We start from the raw sequence: 21,059 nt of genomic DNA, 5'->3' as shown, positions 1-21,059 counted from the left end.
GAGAGGGAAATTGGAATGGGGGAATAGTGAAGGCAAAAATTGATCTGCATGCCATCAGGTTGGTGGCTACCCAGGTAGAATACAAGGCATAGATCCTCGAGTGGCCTCATCGTGACAGTAGAGGAGGCCGTGGGCTGACATTTCAGAATGGGAATGGAAAGTAGAATTGAAATGGGCAGGTGGCCACCGGGAGATCCCGCTTGTTGTGGAGAGTGGAGTGTGGGTGCTTGGCGGAGCGGTCTCCCAATCTGCATCAGGTCTCACTGATACACAAGAGGTCACACCGGGAGCAGCAGGTACAGTAGATGACTCCCAACAGACTCACAGGTGTGGTGTGCCTCACCTGGAAGGGCTGTTTGAGGCCCTGAATGGTAGTGAGGGAAGAGGTGTAGGGGCAGGTGTGGTACTTGCTGTGCTTGCAAGGATAAGTTCCAGGAGGGAGATCAATGAGGAGGGATGAATGGATTAGGGAGTAATCACTGCGGAAAGTGGAGGGGAGGGAAAGATTGGGAGACCACTTCGTCGAGATTGAGAGACTGCTTCTCCGAGCACCTAAGCTCCATCCACCAGAAAAAGCAGGATCTCCCAGTGGCCACCCATTTTAATTCTACTTCTCATTCCCCTTCCAACATGTCCATCCATGGCCTCCTCTACGGCCATGATGAGGCCACACTCAGGTTGGAGGAACAACACCTCGTATTCCATCTGAGTAGCCTCCAGCCTCATGACAGGAATATCAATTTTTCTATCTTCTGGTAAGTGGCTGCACCCCCCCCCCCCCAAAGCCTTCACCATTCCCTCATTCACGTTTCGTTTTGTCACCTTATCTCCTTACCTCCTCCGGTGCTTCTCTCTCTTCCCTTTCTTCCATGGTCTTCTACCCTCTTTTGTCGATTTCCCCCTCTTCCAGCCCTTTATCTTGTTCACCAATCAACTTCTCAGCTCTTTACTTCATTCCCTCCCCCTCTCCAGGTTTCACCCATCACCTAACCACCTTGTACTTCCTCCCCTCTATCCACCCGCTTGCTCTAACTTCGCATCTTGTTTTTTTCAGACCTGAAGAAGGAACTTGGCACAAAATGTTACTCTTTTCCATAGATGCTGCCTAGCCTGCTGAGTTCTTAGTTTTTTGTGTCTGTTGCTTTGGATTTCCAGCATCTGGAGATTTTCTCATTTTTGTTTCTCCTTTCTTAACTAAAGTGATCAAAACCAGTAGAGGGCTTCAGGGGAAGCTTCAGTAAATATTTGTGTACTGTAATGCAGCAAAACTTTCTACTTCCTAACCCATCCCAAACCATTTCAATAAAGGATAATATTCTTATTGTTTCCTCTCTGATTACCGAACGTGCATGAAGATTGCAAATAGTTTGGTCCAGCTGTAGTAGCTTGGTAAGGACAGGGATAGTTTGGAACACAATGTCCTTCACATGCAGGATTTTCAAACTTAATTAAGAATTGAGTTAACAGCTTCAGTTCATAGCATTTTTTCCAATAACAAACAGTGATAATGGCTCTATTGTTACACACTTCAGGACTCATTTGCACTTATTGCAGAATCACTGAACAGTGCTTTACGAAAGTATTCAGCCCCAGCCCCCATTCACTTCAATGAGTATTACAAGCAGGGATTTTGATCAATTTAACTGGGAATTTTTATTTGTCAATCACATGCACCTTTTCTTCACAGTCAAGCCCCAAAACAGAAAATTGTATAGCATGTAAAACTAAAAATTCAAATGCTAATACCTTGAAGATGAATAGCATTCCAAAGGTTAATTATCTGTTCCAATCGTTACCAGTTCACATTCCATTAACATATTTTAAGCAATTTGATAAAATAATTAAGGCTTTTATTTGGAATGGTAAACGCCCACACTTAAACTTTAACAAATTACAATTGCCAGTTGAACGGGGCGGCGGGGGGCGGGGGGCTCAGGTTTGCCAAAGTTAATATACTATTACTGTGCCTTTACTCTTAAACATTCAGCACATTGGTCTCTCCCTCCAGAGAGAGCGCCCCCTTGGTATCGTATTGAGTGTTCTGCTCTTCCTCCCATCCTCCTTTACAATGTTTGTCTATCAAGTTACCTCCAGAGGCAAGGTCTCACCCAATTATATTGCATATGTATTTGTTTTGGAATGAACTAGCCAGATTATTTAAATTTTATCCATATTTGAATGAAGCCTCGAGTATCTGGATGAATCCAAAGTTGTGTATTGATAAGTCCCCTTTCTTCTGGAGGGAATGGCAAGGGGAAGGTATAATTAAGTTGGAAGACCTTTATAATGGTGATAGTTTAAAATCTTTTAATCAATTAACCCAACAGTACGATATCTCTAGGTCACAATTTTGGAGATATCTTCAACTGTGTCATTTGCTACATACAACTTTTGGTTCTACATAGCAACTTCCACAAGGTGCTTCGATACTGTCTACTGTACTGGCTGCATATGGTAAAGGTCACGAAGCCTCAACTTATTATTCAGCTTTAACACAAATCTCCGGGGACAAATTTCTGTTGGGTCTTAAAAGAGCATGGGAAAAAGACCTGAGTGTGACTTTTGAGACAAAGGAGTGGGACAAAATTTGCAAAAATGTCAAAACAATGTCAAGAGACCTGAGGGTGCACCTTATTAAGATCCTACACCGTTACTATTGGACTCCAGCAAGGTTACATAGATTAGGGTTGAAAAATACCCCTGAATGCTGGCGCTGTGAGGCGAATAAAGGGACTTAGTACACGCGCTCTGGTCCTGTCCCAGAATTCAAGAACTTTGGATTATGATACATTAGTATATTGGTGAAGTTTCGGGTATTCAACTCTCTTTCTGCCCCAGACTTTTTGTCGAGGGAGAGACGCACTTGGGTTACTTGGGAATAAACACTCTCAAAATTGGATCCAGACAAGTATAATGGTAGGAAGGCAAAGTATACTTAGAGGCTGGAGGAAACTGGGGGGAAATCATCATTTCAGGAGTGGGTCACAGAAATAGCCAAAGTGGCAGCATGTCTTACCAACAGTTTGACAGTTTGGACATCTATACACAAAAATGGGGCAAATATTTAGGTTTCCTTGGGGGGGGGGGAATAGTGATGAATGTGGTGGTGAAGCACATTGCTGAATGGCAGTCTTTTCTGTTATTAGAGGTCTAAATAGACACATATGGTTATTGTATTGATATTTATTTCTGCCATTTTTTTATTTTATGGATAATTTTATGTTTTGTAAGCTATGATTTACATAACTTCAACACTGACTCAAGGGTTCGGGGGGAAAAAATTTGTAAAAGAATTCAATAAAATTTAAATAATTTAAAAAAAAGATTCAAATAGTGAAATATCAACAGTTCAAAAGTATTCCTCCCCCTTTGCTCAGTACTGAGTTGAACCACTATTGCAGTCAGTAGTCTTTTTTGATAGGTCTCCGTTAGCTTGGCACAACGTGATGGAGCAAAATTTGCCCGTTTTTTTTTTTTGCAAAAATTGCTCAAGTCGTGCACAGGTTAGTTGGGGAGCGGTGGTGGACAGCATTCTTGAGGTCTTGCCGGAGATGTTTGATTGGATTGAAGTCAGGTCTCTGACTAGGCCACCCAAGGACAATAATTTTCTTCATTTGAAGCTACTCCATGGTTGCTTTGGGCTATTGCCCTGCCAAAAGATGAACTTCTTCCCCAGTTTAAGCTTTCTGGCAGAGACTAGCAGGTTTTCATCCAGGATCTCTCTGTATTTACAGTACTGTGCAAATCTCTTGGACATGTATACATCTCAAGCATGCATAAGACTTTTGCACAGTACTGTGGTAATTTTACGTATTGCACTGTGTAGGTGCCATAAAACAAAAACAAATTTCATGATGTGTGAGTGATGATAAACCTGATTCTGATATAGGTTTCTGTTGTGGACTGTGACTGGGAAGGGGCAAGGAGAGGGGAATCATGGTTGTGGGAAGGGAGAGGGGAGGGAGCTGGAAGCACTTCCTGTAATTATCAATAAACCAATTGTTTGGAATCGACTGACCTGGCCCGATGCCTCAAGGCTGGATGTTTCTGCACCCAGATCAACCTTCGCCCCTGGCACTCCTTCTCTGTCACCTCTCCCACACCCCTCCAGCGATGCTGCACCCTCACCATTCCCAACGTCCTTTGTTTTGAACTTACTCTCTGCTCCACATTGACAAATACAGTACTGTGCAAAAGTCTTGGGTGTCCTCATTACATACTGTATATGTGCCGAATACTTTTGCCCCGTGCTGTAGCAGCATTCACCTTCCCATCAATCCTGACCAGATTTCCAGTTCCTGTTGTTGAGGATCATCCCCATAGCATGATGTTACCTCCACCATATTTCACAAAAAGTTCAACCATCTGACCACAAGACCTTCTTCCATATCTTTGCGGTACAGTCGTCCCTCGGTATTCACGGGGGATTGCTTCCGGGAGCCCCCGCAGAAACCAAAATACGCGGATGATCAAGTCCCTTATATAAAATGGCGTAGTATTTGCATATAACCTACGCACATCCTCCCGTATACTTTAAATCATCTCTAGATTACTTATAATACCTAATACAATGTAAATGCTACGCAAATAGTTGTTATACTGTATTGTTTAGGGAATAATGACAAAAAAAGTCTGTATATGTTCAGTACAGACGCAACCATCGTAGCTCTTCTGGGAACGCTGATGCTGCCTCGGCATCGGCTGATGCTGATTCTTCCGTGATCTTTAAACTCTTGAGGCTGTAGCGCTTTACATAGCCAGCCAGCCATCCCTTACTAGCCTTAAACTCCTTCCTCTCGCTCACAACACAAGTAGCGAACGAATGAGACGCGAGGCGAACAATCCTGAAACAACGAGTGCTGGAGAGAGACTGAGGATCTGTGAAATGGTGGGAGGCTACAGCAGGATATGCCAACACATCACTTCATTCGCGTGGATTCAGCGTAGTGCTCGGCGCGCAGCAAATTCAAGTTTTGCTCTTTGGAACTTTCTGGAATTTTTTTTTGGAATATTTTCGATCCGTGGTTGGTTGAATCCGTGGATGCGGAACCCGTGGATATGGAGGGCCGACTGTATTTTCAAAGCGACGCTTTGCAAAGTCTTCCCAGTTTGGGAATCCCTGCTGTATGGTTATGTTCCACCCAACCTCTATAACTTTGCACAACCTGCCAAGGTCTCTGAACTGCTATAAATTCTTGCCTGTACTAGATTTAATTTGTCTGACAAACATTGAAATTGAGAGCTATGGAGGCCCAATTCAGAATCATACCCAGTGGGGTTTGGTATTAATTTGGATGCAAGGAGCTGACTGTTTTACATAGTCTGTCCAGTGTATTTTATCAGTGACCTGTCGGGGTGCAATAATCTGTCCCTCTTAGAAAAGGTCTAATTTAAATGATATGAAGATTTAAAAAAATGCTGAAAACGCTCAACAGATCAGGCAGCATCTTTGCAAGGAGAGATGGTTAATGTTTCAGGCTGAGGATACCTGGTCAAAACTGGGGAAAAGGAGAAAAGTTAGTTTTAGGTTGCAGAAATGGGGATGGAGGAGTGGAAGGGACGAATGAAGCATCTCTGGTGAATGTTGCGTTGCCATGGTGATAAGGTGTAGCTAAGATTATCCAGTTGCTGAGAGAGAGAACAAAAGAACTGAGCAGTCTTTTTAGGGATGAATTCGGTGAATCCTATGGATGATAAACACAGATGGCCACTCTGACAGAAGCAGTGAAAGAGAGTTACTTAAATTTGATATTGATTCTGCAGGGCTGCAGTATGTAGAGATTGAAGCTGAAGTGTTGTTCCCTCCATGTTGTAACAGTTCAGGAGGTCGCAGACATAGGTCGGAGTGGGAGGGACAACTCAAATGGCAAGTGATGGTTTACCAACGTCAAATCGTTCGCCTCCTTCAGAGTCGAAGTGTGGTTGATATTAGCACTGGTCTGCACTTCCTCCTCGCCTCTTCTGCAGAGAGGCTGTGCGTTGCTCTCGGCTGCCTGTTTGTTTTTCACCATTCTCCGGATAGCAGGACCCGACTGCGATGGTGACAGTTTTCTTGCTGAGGTGCGGCGCTTAAACTATGACGTTATGCTGAGAAGCCTAACTCCATCACATGTTCATTTCTGAGCCTCTAAGTAACCAAACAGGATTGTCATCGTGCCTTCGGTCTGTTTAGTTGTGGAACCTTTCGCTGCAGAAAGACGCAAACTCTGATGTATAAGCAACCCAAGCATGATAGTGGTAAGTACTAATGTTGTTCGACTGGAAATAGAACAAGTTTGCTGCACAAGCAGCATCATGCAACACTGCAACGGCTGTGCACCAAGCAAGCATCTAATACGGTGCACTTTATAATTGCTTTAAACTTGCTGTGAAGCGAGTAATGTGGTCAGAACACGAACTTTCGTGGTTGGGCCCAGTGTGAAGCAAGTGAGCCCAAAAACCCGGCATTAATGATAACTTCAGAAACTCCGAAGTGCCTTTCCTTCTTGTGGATGCAGCCTTGTGTAAGCAGAGGTTTCCTGCGAATGTCGTGGTTTTCATAGTTAAACAGATGGAGGAAGGTGACTGACTGCTCAGGTAGTTCTGTGTTTTTCAAAAAATTGGTGTTTGTCATTATTTGAAAGTTCATCCTGATCGCTTTGTTGCCAGTGCATATGTGGGTGATGCTGATCTATCCTCCCTCCTGACAATTTTAATTTGTTCGGACTTGCTTTTAGAACATTAAGGCTGCTACAAATACTTGTGGTTGAGCTGGCTTGGCAGACAGGGTGTTTATGGGTGTGCAATAACTGACGCTGTACTTCTCTAGGACTGCATTGCAGGCCAGTGGGATGAGGCTGGATAGTGGTTTGGCATGGACTAGATGGGCTGAAGGGCCTGTTCCTGAGCTTTAGTACTCTTTGACTCTGCTTACAGTATTTTATTTAGTTTGAAGCTCCTGTTGTAAGATGCACACACAAAATGCTGAAAGAACTCACCAGGCCAGACAGCATCTATGGAAAAGAGTAAACAGGTGACTTTTCAGGCCGAGACCCTTCATCAGGAGGGTCTTAAAACTTACCAAACAAGTTCTGGAGGTTTATAACCTTCCTAATATTAAGAGTTCATGTTCTCAGATGATTTTGCTATTATAAAATACCAAGGATAGAAGGTGTGGATGTGGTTAGTCAGATTACATTTTCCTGACTATGTGGGGCCTGCTAGCTATCTTAATGGAATTCATCATGGATCAGAAACTCCTCTGTTCTGCCACTTGGCTACAAGATGGAATGTCCTGGGCTGTGTGACTCACACCCCAACACCTCCCAGAGCCTTTTTACCTTTAACAGAGCACAAGTCAGAGGTGTGATTGAATACTCTGCACTTGTCTGGAGAGTGCTCTCAACTTGTCACTAATTTTCAAGAACCTCCACAAAATCTGGAGCAAAGCAACCTGCTCAATAGGCAATTCGTTACCCTAAGCATCGATTCCTCAGTAGGGTGCACAATGGCTGCGGTTTGAAATTTCTAGAACATGCATTGTAATTACTCGCCAACTGCTCCTCTTTCATCAATGTTGACATCACTTTCCTCTCGTATCCATGTGCTTTGCAACGCTGGCAAGCTAGCTTTGGTAAGATCCCACCCACACATGGGCTATCCTCAGGCTGTGTATAGACCAACATTTTAAGCATGATCTGCCTGTTGTTGAGTGGGAGGTCTCAGATATTGGCTTGTTGTGTACTGACTAGTTGACCTGTGTACAGATGTTAAGTTCTGGTGAAGATCTTTGACCATGTGTTAATTTTGCTTTATTTTCCACAGACACATCTTTAAGGACTCTTCAACTTCTCTCCTCAGTATTAATTATTTTTTATTTGCATGCTGGTTGCTTGTCATTCTTTGCTTACATAGAGTTTTTCATAAATTGAATTGTATTTCTTTATTTTCTTGTTAATGTCTGCAAGAAAATGAAGCTCAAGATAGTATACGGTGACATACGTCCAGTGGACACTTTATTAGGTAGAGGAGAGAGAGTACGTAATAAAGTGGCCACAGGAGTGGGCCCCGGTGTGGGTCTTCAGCTGAAGCCCATCCAATTCAAGGTCCGACAGTTGTGTATTCAGAGATGCACTTCTGCACACCACGGTTGTAACACGTCGTTATTTGTGTTACTGTCGTATTCCTGTCAGCATGAACCAGTCTGGCCATTCTCCTCTGATCTCTCTTTCTGCCTACAGAATTGCCCCTCGCTCAATTTTTTTTTGTTTTTCACACCATTCCCTGTGAACTCCAGAGACTGTTATCCATGAAAATCCCAGGAGATTAGCAGTTTCTGAGATGCTCCAGCCACCCCGTCTAGCACCAAACATCATTCACTGTCAAAGTCACTTAGATCACACTTCTTCCCCATTCTGTTGTTTGGTCTGAACAACAACTGAAGCATTTGACCGTGTCTGCATGCTTTTATGCGCTGAGTTGCTGCCACAATATTGGCTGGTAGATATTTGCATTAACGAACAGGTGTACCTAATAAAGTGGCCTCTGAGTGTATACATACCTTGATAACAAATTTATTTTTGAGTTTGATGTTGAACAATCTGCTGAGTCTGCCCAATATGCTCTGCTTTTATTTCAGATTTCCAACATCTAGCAGCCTTTTCAGGTTGGGTAGGGAGTATGGCCAGATTGGTTGTGTGCTCTTAAGGAAGCTATCCCATCACTGTAATGTGCACACTGATTGTACTGTCAGAATTTGCAAGTTGCCAGAACTTGTGTGGGTAGTTGCACCTGTACTCTCTGTAACTGGTATAACCATGACTTACAGTAATATGACTGTACGAAGCGTGTCTCAAATTCTTTCTGCTTGCTCTTTCCTTGACCATAACTCTCTAACTGTTTAGGGTTGAGGACGCAAAGGTCATCCAAAGCTTAAAAAGTCAAGGTAAAATGAATTGCCACATGCAGAAGTGAACGTCTGCACAGTGCAATGGAAAACCTAACTGCATCAATGTCACTGGCATGTCGTATCACATGCACTCAGCGGCCACTTTATTATGTACACCTGTACACCTTGTTAATGCAAATAACTAACCAGCCAATCGCGTGGCAGCAACTTAATGCATAAAAGCATGCTGACATGGTCTAGAGGTTCAGCTGCTGTTAAGACCAAACATCAGAATGGAGCTGTATATGTGCTAGTGTCTAACCAGCCAGTCGTGTGGCTAATATCTAACCAGCCAGTCGTGTGGCTAATATCTAACCAGCCAGTCGTGTGGCTAATAGCTAGCCAGCCAATCATGTGGCAGTAACTCAATGCATGAAAGCTTGCAGACATGGTCAAGAGGTTCAGACCAAACATCAGAATAGTGAAGAATGTGATTTTGACCGTGGACTGATTTGGTGGTTTGCCTATCTCAAAAACTGCTGATTTCCTGAGATTTTCACATAACAGCAATCTCCAGAGCAGGAGTTCCCAACCTGGGGTCCACAGACCTCTTGGTTAATGGTCGGGGTCTATGGTATAAAAAACGGTTGGGACTTCCTGCTGTAGAGTTTGGAGAGAGAGGTGTGAAAGACAGGGGGAAAAAAACATCCAGATAGTGGCAGTTCTGTGGGTGAAAACACCTTGTTAATGAGAGAGGTCAGAGGAGAATGGCCAGACGAGTTCAAACTGACAGGAAGGCAATAGTAACTTAAACAGCCACTCATTACAAGTGGTGTGTGGAAGAATATCTCTAAACACAGCACGTCGAACTTTGAAATGGATGGGCTACAGCAGCAAAAGACCCGGAGCATACACCAAGTGGCCACGTTATTGGGTACAGGAGGCACCTAATATACTGGCCACTCAGTGTAAATAGCATTTACAAGAAAAATGTAAATTAAGTATAACTTGTACAAAACTTTTACAAGAAAGAATACAAATTGAACAAGAAAGCCACAAAGCCTTTTTTAGTGCAAAGTGATGAAAGTGGCGGTAGAGAGTTGCTGAACTGTGGTCAACTAATTCTGCAGCAGTTAGTCAGTTCTGGATTGTTCTTTCCTTTCTGGCTCAATATTCTGAGCAAGCAGTCTTCGCTCTGCAGTAAGATAGTAAGTGAGGTCAAATTCCAGTCATGGGGATTGTTTCTTTTGAAGGTGTGTAGTTGAGCTTTTCACAGAGCCAGACTGGGTTTGTGCATTGAGTGAGGTGGGTGTCCTTGCCATTGATGTCGACGTTAGAAGCCGACGAGTGATTTGGTGGGTTTGATTTGTTAGCCTGGTTGTTAGCGCTCTTAGATCTCACTGAAAACTTTGCTCCTGATGCTATTTCCAAAGTAGTTTAATTGTGTGTAAATGTCTTAGTTATCCATTTGTTGAAAGAGCAGATGTAGGAGTACAAAGCCCTGGGGTTGGCTGTGGTGTTGCAAACATCAGTGGAAGCATTTCCTTCTAACTTTGATGTAAAAGTGATAGTTTTTCATTAACATATGGGAGACTCTTGGCATAGCCTCAAAGTAGAAGAACATCCTTTTAGAACAGAGATGGGGAGGAGTTTCCTTAGCCAGCGGGTGCTAAATCTGTGGAATTCATTGCCAGAGATAGCAGTGGAGGCCAAGTCAATGAGGACATTTAAAGCGGAGGTTGATGGGTTCTTGATTAGTCAGAGTGTCAAGGGTTGCGGGGGGAAGGCAGGAGAATGGGGTTGAGAGGGATAATAAATCAGCCATGATGGAGTGGTGAGGCAGACTCAATGAGCTGAATGGCCCTATTATTCCCCTATGTCTCTTCAACATGTGAGCTTTGAGGCGAGTATGGCTTGTGATGTGACTTCACCAACAAAGCCAGGTCATTGGTTGATGAGTTGAACTTGACGTTGACAGTGTCAGGAGCGCAGCAGTTAGCCCTGGTGTTCATTGGGTGGGCAGGGCAGATGTTCCCAATGGCTCCTGTTCTATTCCCACCTGGAACACTTCCTGCTCGTCAGTGGTATGGGATGGGGCTCTATTGGCCAGGGTCGACCATGAATGTTGAGTACTAACTGTCTAGATCTGCAAGCTGTGGCAGTACAACATGGAGAGCAAGCTGTAGCAGTATATGACGACATTGTTCACCCTTGCTGTAGGGCCTTAATTGTAAAACAGCTCACTTTATCAATGCATCATGGTGAGTGCAGTGAGGAAGCAGAAGGCTATCGCCCCTGAAACAGCTTTTTTTTTAGGAATAACGGAGAGGGTCTTTGAGTACCGGAGAGAGCAATGCCAGAAGAATATCTCCATTAAGAAAGATGCAGATAACTTCCTGTGATAAAATTTTGTGCAATATCAAAATATTGCAGTATGATATGGGACTGAAATGAGCATGAAGTTCAAACTTCAGTGGTTCGTTGAGCAAAGACAAAGGTATTTTTTGGTGGGGTGCCAGTAATAACATAAAAGAATTGCCTTTGAGGAGTGAAAAATGTGTCTATTATTCTCCGTCTAGAGTGCAGAGATTCAAGTTGTCTTATATCGTTTCTTACTACAACGATAAATAAGCAACTGATGATCAACATTCGTCCATGACAGATCAGTTGGGATGACTTTAGAAACTTGAGGCTTTTCTCATTAACTGTCAAGTTACATTTGAAGAATTGTCAGACGCCCAGCAATCTAATTAGATGATAAGAATATCTCTCCAGTTTTGACATTTACCAAAATATTAAGAGATTAGTATGCAGTGTGTATTTTTTCAGTTTTGAATTGGTTCAAACCATGTGTTACAGGATCCCAGAAGTTTCTGTCTTGAGTTAATCTGTCAGTGCTGTTACTTTTAGTATTTACAATACAATAAAATTGTTTGGTGTCATCTCAGGACAGAGCATGGCAAATTATCTTGTCAAGTGGTTTTCTGATCTGAACCCGTTCATTCTTTATAACATCAGAATATTACTAAATGATGGTATGGACAGATGTTCTAAAAAAAATCCTTTTTTTTTCCCACTTTTACAAAACAAAATGCGTAACAGTGGTGATGGAAAAACAATGAAGGTGTCCATTGCTTTTAATATATGGTTTTCCTATTGTAGAAGTACTCAAACAGGCTCTTACTGGAGGATTCCCACTCCAATTTCAATGGCTGTCAAAGTACCAGCAAAAGAAAAATTCCCAGTGTCGCAGATCCAGAGGGAAAGAATACGCAAATGATACTGAAGCCTCACTTGCTTCTGCCCAACAGAAAAAAGCCAGCAAAGTCGGCGGTAAGCTCTTTTCATTCTTTTTAACAACTTTATTTCTTCCATTGCTGAAGAATTATCTGTAGTTTCTGGTGACGTCACTAGGACTGAGAATGTAGACTGCATTTGTGAGTGTACGTAATAGCAAAAGATTATTTAACTGCAAGGTCAGAATTTGTCATCCTTTGATTACTTTCTGAACATTACCAAATAGAATTTAAGAAAGTAAATCCAAATTAAGATGACCATATATTCCTGTGTTTCTTAGACTGATCACACTTGTCTCAATATTAACCGTAGCTGCGTTCCTCTGAACCAGTATGTAAAAAAACTATCGGAGCTAAAATTTTCCTTAAATGTTTTCTCAGTGCGGTAGTGATATTCTGTGGTCCAAGTGATATTTTGCTGCTCAGTCTTGTCTGAGTAAATCTTTTACATATTTTCCTGAATATGCATGAAAAAAATATAATGGGTCTTAAATATTTTGCTATAAATTGTGAATGCAAGTCTGACAGGCCAAGTAGCCACTTCCATCACTTTGATTCAGCTGTTGAACATGGAACGTTTGGGGCATGGGGGAGAGAGAGGTGTGAGTTGCATTTAGAATGTTAATGCATTTGATTTTGACTACTTCGCTCAGTATGTCCACAATGTCTCATTCAGCATGAACTATCTGATTTTATTCTCTTAAGAAGCCAGAGAGGGGCAGTGAAACCCTTGAGCCTTCTATACCATTCATATGATCATGATGTATTGGCCTCAACACCACTTTCCTGCTCTCTACCCACACCTCTTGACTCCTGGATGGTTTAAATGTCTGTCAACCTGTACCTCGAATATTCCGAATGATTGTGGCTTCATAGCTCCCTGAAGGAGAGAATTCCCTTGCTCAAAATGCACTAAGAACTGAAATCCCTCTTCATCTCCACCTCAAGTGGGAAACCCCTTTTTCTGAAACTCTGCCCACATTTCTAGGCACCCTCACTAGAGGAAGTATCATCTCAATCTCTTTCAGAACCTTATGTTCCAGAGATCGTCTCTAATTGTTCTGTTCCCACAACGAATGTAGGCTGGTCTACTGATCCTTTCTATATACAACTCTTCATCCCATGGATCAACCCCTGATGAAATGCCCCTGACTTCTCTCCAGTGCACTAGCATTTTTTCTTAAATATGGAGCTGAAAAATTGTAGATCTTTGGGCGTAGCTGACAATGTGCCCTGAAAAATTGTATCAGTTTTATTCTCCATATACCTTGCAATAACAATCAATACCAATCATCGCCCTTCCTGTATCTACATACTAACTTTGTGCTTCATTTACTGCAAATACGAAGTCCCTTTCTGCCACAGCATTTTGATACTTTTCCTTTTTATTTGTTTCCTTAAAGTGAATAACCTCACAGTTTTTCACATCTGCCAGCTTTTTGCTTGCTCATTTAAAACTATGGCTATATATTCTTGCAGACTCTTTATATCCCCTTAACAACTTGCAAAACTACCTACCTTTGTATCATCAGTAAATTTGACTTGAGTACGCTGAGTCCCTTCTTCGGGTTTCTCGATAGAAATTTTAATTAGCTAAGGCCCAATGCAGATTAATGATTGCAAATCCAAAATGGACCTGTTTATCCTGACTTGATATTCATAATTTTACCAATTCGTCATGGACTATAATCGAACAGTAGTTTAACACTCAAAATTATACATTTGAGCTTTACAGCATTAGAATTAGACACAGGGTTAGACCATATATATTATGGGTATATACTTCAAGAATGGTTGAGAAGAGATAAATATTTAATGAATATACTGCTGGTGGCTGGTAAAAAGACCCTTACCAGGAAATGGTTATCACAGGAGAGCCCAACTTTAAATGTATGGATGGAAATTACAATGGACGTTTACAAAATGGAGAAGATAACAGCATCTGTTAATCATAAGCTGGAGCAATTTGATTCATACTGGGAAAATGGGTTAACTACATAACACCTCATAGGCCTGATTTTATTCTCATAAGTCAATGAATATGCTGTAAAAAAAAAAGATCACTCCCTACTTTGTACATAGTTTTCTTCTTTCGATTTTTCTTTCTTTCCTCTCCTGAGGTATAAGTGTATACCTCAGATAAATATTATGTGGAGATTTGTGACAAATATGATATGATATGTGTACAGTATCTGAAATACATCTTATGGAAATGTTTGATGAACTTCAATAAAAAAATAAATAAACAGAAAAGAATTAGACACAGCGTGTTACTGTTGCAAAGTGCAAGCGTTATGTGTTGATGATGCACAAGGATTAATATTTCAAGACAAAATGTTTAGAAAACTTGACAGGCTGAATACATATTGGATGTTTCCCAAGGGAGATGTATTTAGGACTGAAATGAAAAGAATATTTTATACTCAGGTTGGTGACTCGATGGAATTATCTATCCTAGCACACTTCAGTGGTTCATTTATTGAGTTCATGTCAAACATCGATTGGTGATTTTCTCCATTTTGGGTATCAAGGGATGTAGGGATAATGCGGGAAGATGTTGAGATCAGCCATGATCTTGATGAATGGCAGATTAGCAAGAGGACCAGAAAGTTTTTTTTTTTTTTTTTTTGCTGTTTTTTCTGTGTTCTGCAGTTGTTGACAAAAAGATGGTTATTTGATAACACAAAATAAGAAGAGTTGGAAAGGAGCAAAACCCTGCTGTGCTTGGCTGGCAGTGTGATGGGGACCATTGTGACATTACAGAGGCCATTGTTGCTTCACAGCTTCAGTGATCTTCTTACACATCACCAGTTCTCAGATGAAAGTTGACGATGCTCCTCAGCTATTCTCTCAGGTAAAAACGAAGAGCTAAGCAAAATTACTTTGCTGATGGAAATCTTATAAATATAAAGCCACAAGGCAATTGCAAATCTTGATCTTAGTGATAATATGCCTAATATAATGTTCTGCAAATTTTCTGCTGTAGCTTGCAGTTCCACAGTTCATTAACGTTTCTTCTTTTATCCCTGTTGCTAATTTAACTTATATTAAATAATGACTTACTTGCTTGTTCTGTTAGAAACTAACTTAATGAGAAATTCAAATATAGAACTAATTTTCTCGCTATAAATGTTACATGTAGTTTTAATTTACCCCGTGACATTTTCCCTTTGGAAATGGTGAATAAAGCACATTGCTAACTTGGTTTTAGATACTTAACGTTATTGCACTAAGTCACAAAGACACTCCGGATACTTAATATTACAGATTATATTTTCCCCAAAGCAAAGAGGACTGACCTTGGTAATTGGCAAAACTGTCTGCTGCTGTGGAGCACACTATAAGGGGAGCATTATTGCACACACATCCGTCTTTGTTATTTCATTCAGTTGTAGTTACAGACGCTTGATGTAGCCTATCTGTTGTTTTTAGAGTACGTATACTCACAATGGCAAGGTAAGCCCAATATCTGGCAGATCCTTTTTTTTCTATTCATGCGCTGTAGGATCTTAGTGGCATTTGAATAACTGAACAAACTCAAAGCTCACTTGTTGTGTTGCTGAATCCACCACAGCTCAGTTAACTATTTATTTCAGAAATGGCTGAAACTCAATGAGTGAAGGTTTAAGCTTCATGAAATGGACCAATGTGGAGGATTGTGTTTCTTCTGTTCCCTTTACGTTAAAATAGGGATATTTGTCACTGAGGGAATAAGGTGAAGATTCACCAGCTTAATTCCAGCTCCGGCAGGTTCGCCATATGAAGTGAGGTTGAGTGGATTGGCGTGTACTTGGTGGGAAGAATGAGGGATGATTGTAAATTTTGAGACGCAGTGTTTAGAAAGCTTAACAGACTTGGATGTTTCCAAAGGCTCACCCACCAAAAATATGGGGGTTGCATTTAAGACTGAAGTGAAAAGAACATTTTACACTCAGGATAGTGACTTGATGGAATTATTTACCCCCGCACACTTCGGTGGCTCATTTATCGAGATCATGTCAGACATCAATTGATGATTTTTTCCATGTTAGGGAATCGAGGATATGGGATAATGCAGGAAGGTGTCGAGATCAGCCATGGTCTTGGTGAATGGCAGATTAGAAAGAGGACGAGGAAGAGTTTTTTTTCTTTTGTTGCAGCTTTTGATGTTTTGAAGTTGTTGAGGAAAACATGGTAATTTGATAACACAAAATAAGAAGAGTTGGCAAGGAACAAAACTCTGCTTGGTGAGAATATAATTTTTAAAAAAACCATAAATGATAGAGAATTACTGAAAAGAGAATGCACAAAATTATCAAATCATCCCATGAAAGGAAAATAATTAACTTTGGTAACAAAATGAAAAGAAGCCGGAGCAAAATAATACTGATAACGATAGTGTAAAGCACAACACAAGAGATTTGCATAGGTGGGGTGGGCTTGATGTTCTTATTGCCGTTTGTGTGATTTGTTTTTCTTTGTGCATGGAGGGGGTTGATGTTTTTCTTTGTTTTGTGACTGTCTGGAGAAGATGAATCTCAGTGTTGTATACCGCATACATACTTGGATATAAATGCACCTTGAACCTTGAGATTATGCAGATGCTAGAAGTTTTCTGCAACACATGCAAAATGCTGGATGAACTCAGCAGGTCAGGCAGCATCCATGGAGGGAAATTAACTGTTAACATTTAGGGCCAAGACCTTGATAGACTTGCTGAGTTCCTCCAGCATTTTGTGTGTTTTGTTAGTGCAAAGAACCTTTTTAATAGTTCTGTTTAGTTTACCTTTATCTGATGTTTTCCTACCTTTGATTTTTATCCAGCTTTTGTTTTTAAGATTTAGTTATAATTGCATGTGATGGATACCAACAATATTAAATGGAGGTGTATTGGAATTCCATATCTGTACTTAAATGTGTGATTCTTCTTGAACCATTCAAGAGGCATTTGGATGATGGGATAAAATTTTGTAGAAGGATGACTTACAATTTATAAGGTACCTCCTGTACCTAATAAAGTGGCCACTGAATGTATTGTAACACCTGTGTAGCACTGTCCTTATCACGTGTGACTAGTCCCCGCACTCTTTGAGAAAATCAAATTACACTCGGTGCTAATAGGCCATCAGAAGACTCTAGGTATCGGAAGGAGGCAGCGAATAGAAACCACACACTTCAGGAAATAAGTTTTGTTTATAAGGAAAGAAAAATAGTATGTACAAGATACTTACACAAGCAAGAACAATTCAAAATTCAAACATTCTGTTTAGGTTCCAAATCTTAGATATCAAACCACAACTAATTCCTCTTTAATTAGAATCAGTGATATTCATCAGAATAACCTTTATTACTCCAATTTCTCCAACTAATTAGATCTAGTGTTATTCCCTATTTAAAAGTTTACAGACTAAACTTTCCTTTTTACTTATCCCTAGTTAGTTAGAAAACCAAATATAATTCCTATTCTCAAGTGTTATAGTTAACTTCAGTTTTAGTTCCAGGTGGTATATCTACAAGTTTAAATTCAAATTCAAATTCAAAAAATAAATAAATACACACACACACACACACACACACACACACACACACACACACACACACACACACACACACACATACACACACACACACACTTACATATATACAGTTTACCTTCTTTCATGACAATTCTCCAACATCACAACTCTTAAACAAAGTAAATCTCATTCAGTAACTTATCAAAGTCTTTGCAAAAATAAGTTCTTGCAGAAAATCAAATGTGGATTCTTCAAATGGAAATAACTTGTACATCCAACTGTATTAAATCCTCTGCGTTATTACACGTTTCGTTCCTGCGCTGGTTCTTCATCTTGGGTGGCTCTCCATCCTGTTTCTTGGATTCGCTGGAATGAAATAGTTTATATAACCATATAACAATTACAGCACGGAAACAGGCCTTCTCGGCCCTTCTAAGTCCATGCCGAACTCTAACTCTTACTCTTACTCTCACCTAGTCCCACCGACCTGCACTCACCCCATAACCCTCCATTCCATTCCTATCCATATAGTTGTCCAATTTAACTTTAAACGACAACATCGAACCTGCCTCAACCACTTCTGCTGGAAGCTCGTTCCACACAGCTACCACAGTCTGAGTAAAGAAGTTCCCCCTCATGTTACCCCTAAAATTTTGCCCTTTAACTCTCAACTCATGTCCTCTTGTTTGAATCTCCCCCACTCTCAATGGAAAGAGCACTCTATCTATCCCCCTCATAATATTAAATACCTCTATCAAGTCCCCCCTCAACTTTCTACGCTCCAAAGAATAAACAGCCAAGTTGTTCAACCTTTCTCTGTAATTTAGGTGATGAAACCCAGGTAACATTCTAGTAAATCTTCTCTGTACTATCTCTATTTTGTTGACATCTTTCCTATAATTCGGTGACCAAAACTTCACCACCCTATCCACATGAGATTCCACCTTCAGGGAACTGTGCACCATTATTCCTAGATCCCTCTGTTCTACTGCATTCTTCAATGCCCTACCATTTACCATGTATGTCCTATTTTGATTAGTCCTACCAAAATGTAACACCTCACATTTATCAGCATTAAACTCCATCTGCCATCTTTCAGCTCACTTTTCTAACCGGCCTAAATCTCTCTGCAAGCTTTGAAAACCTACTTCATTATCCACGACTCCACTTGTCTTAGTATCATCCGCATACTTACTCATCCAATTTACCACCCCATCACCCAGATCATTAATATATATGACAAATAACATTGGACCCAGTACAGATCCCTTAGGCATCCATCAGAACATCAATTCACAAACTTGTACCAAAACTTGACCAAATCCCTTGGTATGATTTTACAGAACGAATTCCCGACTACTCGGTAGGGATTTTGGACACTGTTCTCTGCCAAGATTGTCTTGTTAAAGCTGCTGTGTGTTATAGCCATAGCTTCAATAAATATTTTATCGATATTGTCTCCCCTCCAGGGGTTACGAGTTAGTAGGGTAAGGATAATCACTACTAATTCCAATCTTCACAGTTCATGTCTTCAGCTTCTAATCATTGCTTTGTTTCTCTCCTTGTCCAACCTGAGTCCAGCCCATCCCGCCCTCGCATAGCGTCTCTTTCAAGTTATTTTTTTTTAAATAGGTAACTCTCGTTTGCATCCCTCTGCAGGTAGAACTTTCTAACATTACAACTTTGGGTTTAATTAACCTTGGTTACAGTATGTTTGTATTTTTCTGCTGCTGCAGCCCATCCACTTCAAGGTTCAATGTGTTGTGTGTTCAAAAATGCTCCTTTTCACACCATTGTTTGAGTTACTGTCACCTTTCTGTCAGCTTGAACCAATCTGGCCATTCTCCTCTGCCCCCCGTCATTAACAAAGTGCTTTCACCCACAGAACTGCCGCTCGCTGGATGTTATTTTTAATTTTTCACACCATTCTCTGTAAACTCTCGAGACTGTTGTGTGCAGATATTTCAGGAAATAGTTTCTGAGATGCTCAAACCACCAATGATCGTTCTCCAGTCAAAGTCACTTCAATCACATTTCTGATATTTGGTCTGAACAACAACTGAGCCTCTTGACCATAACTGCATGCTTTTATGCACTGAGTTGCTGCCACGTGATTGGCTGATTAGATATTTGCATAAATGAGCAGATGTACAGGTGTATTTGATAATTGGCACGAAGTGCAGATTAATCATGTGGACACCTTCATATACTCTAATCTTCGCTTTAACCCTGGGATTGTTTCTCTTTTTTGGGGGGGTGATTCCAATTTGCCATACAAAATTTAATGATCAATATTGGCTGCCAATTCACAGGATCCCTAATTGTTATAATCCACTCAGATTGTTGTCTACACCATAGTTCCTTTTAAAGCAGACAGTTACAGATTGTAGCTTCAACATTCATATTTGTAACTCATAATTCCTCATCGTTTGTTAATGGTTTGTAATAGAGTTCACAAAGTTGTCATTGGGAATCAGTCTGTTTCAAGTTTTGTTTTCTCTTCAGGACATAATGTTTCCTTAATGTTGCCTCAACTGAGGTGGGTCATTTGACATGTCCATTTGACAAAACGGGCTTGTAAATTTTTTGCTTTAGATTGCTTGTCCTTGCTGTAAACATATTGCTTTCTTTGAAGGAGCGATTCTGTTTCCTCTTGATACTGTTTATTTCTGAGAAGTAGTTTCTACTCATCATGTCTGTTCACAGAGTAAATGATATTACTTGTACATCTTAACTACCTGTAGTTTGCACATGATGAATTATTGAACAGATACTCATGTGATTGACAGTTTGGGATTTGCAGTAGTGCCATTTATGTTCTGAAAGAACAATGTATTGGTTAGCAGCACACACAAAATGCTAGAGGAACTCAGCAGGCCAGGCAGTATCTATGAAAAAGAGTAAACAGTCGATATTTTGGGCCGAGACCCTCCATCAGGAAGGGTTGTTGCTTGGATTTCTGGCATCTTCAGACTTTCTCGTGCTTATGTATAGGTTAGTTAGCCATCCTTGAATTTTTTTGTCCCTGCACTCAATTTACAATGCTTTTGTTTCGGCTAGACAAGATTCATGATTGTTTAATGTAATTTCCAGTGCACAAGTGTAAAGGAGAACAAAATAATTGTTACTAAGGATCTGATACAGCACAAAAACACACAAAAGATACTAAAATGATGATTTAAAAAAATCAATAAATATATATACATGGATTGATTGTTAAGTGACGCTAGGTACAGGGATGTCTGACAGGAAATGATATGTGGTGGGTTGGGTCAGTGGGTGGAGGTGTTGATCAGCCTTACTGCTTGGGGAAAGTAACTGTTTTTGAGTCTGGTGGCCCTGGCATGGATGCTACATTGCATCCCCCCTGATAGGAGTGGGACAACCTGTCCATGGGCAGGA

The 21,059-nt window shown here is 40.8% G+C and overlaps 1 protein-coding gene across 2 annotated transcripts in view; it reads left to right on the top strand.

Annotated features, from left to right (window-relative positions):
• The window catches only part of inpp5b (inositol polyphosphate-5-phosphatase B), a 189,972-nt gene that overhangs the window by 41,698 nt on the left and 127,215 nt on the right, over positions 1–21,059 (top strand). Inside the window, exons 1-2 of one of the 2 annotated variants that reach the window (XM_072247159.1) lie at positions 6,069–6,237; positions 12,029–12,199. In XM_072247159.1, the coding sequence (XP_072103260.1) occupies positions 6,210–6,237; positions 12,029–12,199 (199 nt within the window). In that variant the 5' untranslated portion in view covers positions 6,069–6,209. Of the gene's footprint in view, positions 1–6,068; positions 6,238–12,028; positions 12,200–21,059 lie in introns of those variants that run through there. The other variant, XM_072247158.1, reaches the window with a different exon arrangement.

The sequence above is a fragment of the Mobula birostris genome, chromosome 30 (assembly GCF_030028105.1).
Source record: "Mobula birostris isolate sMobBir1 chromosome 30, sMobBir1.hap1, whole genome shotgun sequence".
Classification (NCBI taxonomy): Eukaryota; Metazoa; Chordata; class Chondrichthyes; order Myliobatiformes; family Myliobatidae; genus Mobula; species Mobula birostris.
This window is presented reverse-complemented; position numbering and strand designations above follow the sequence as displayed.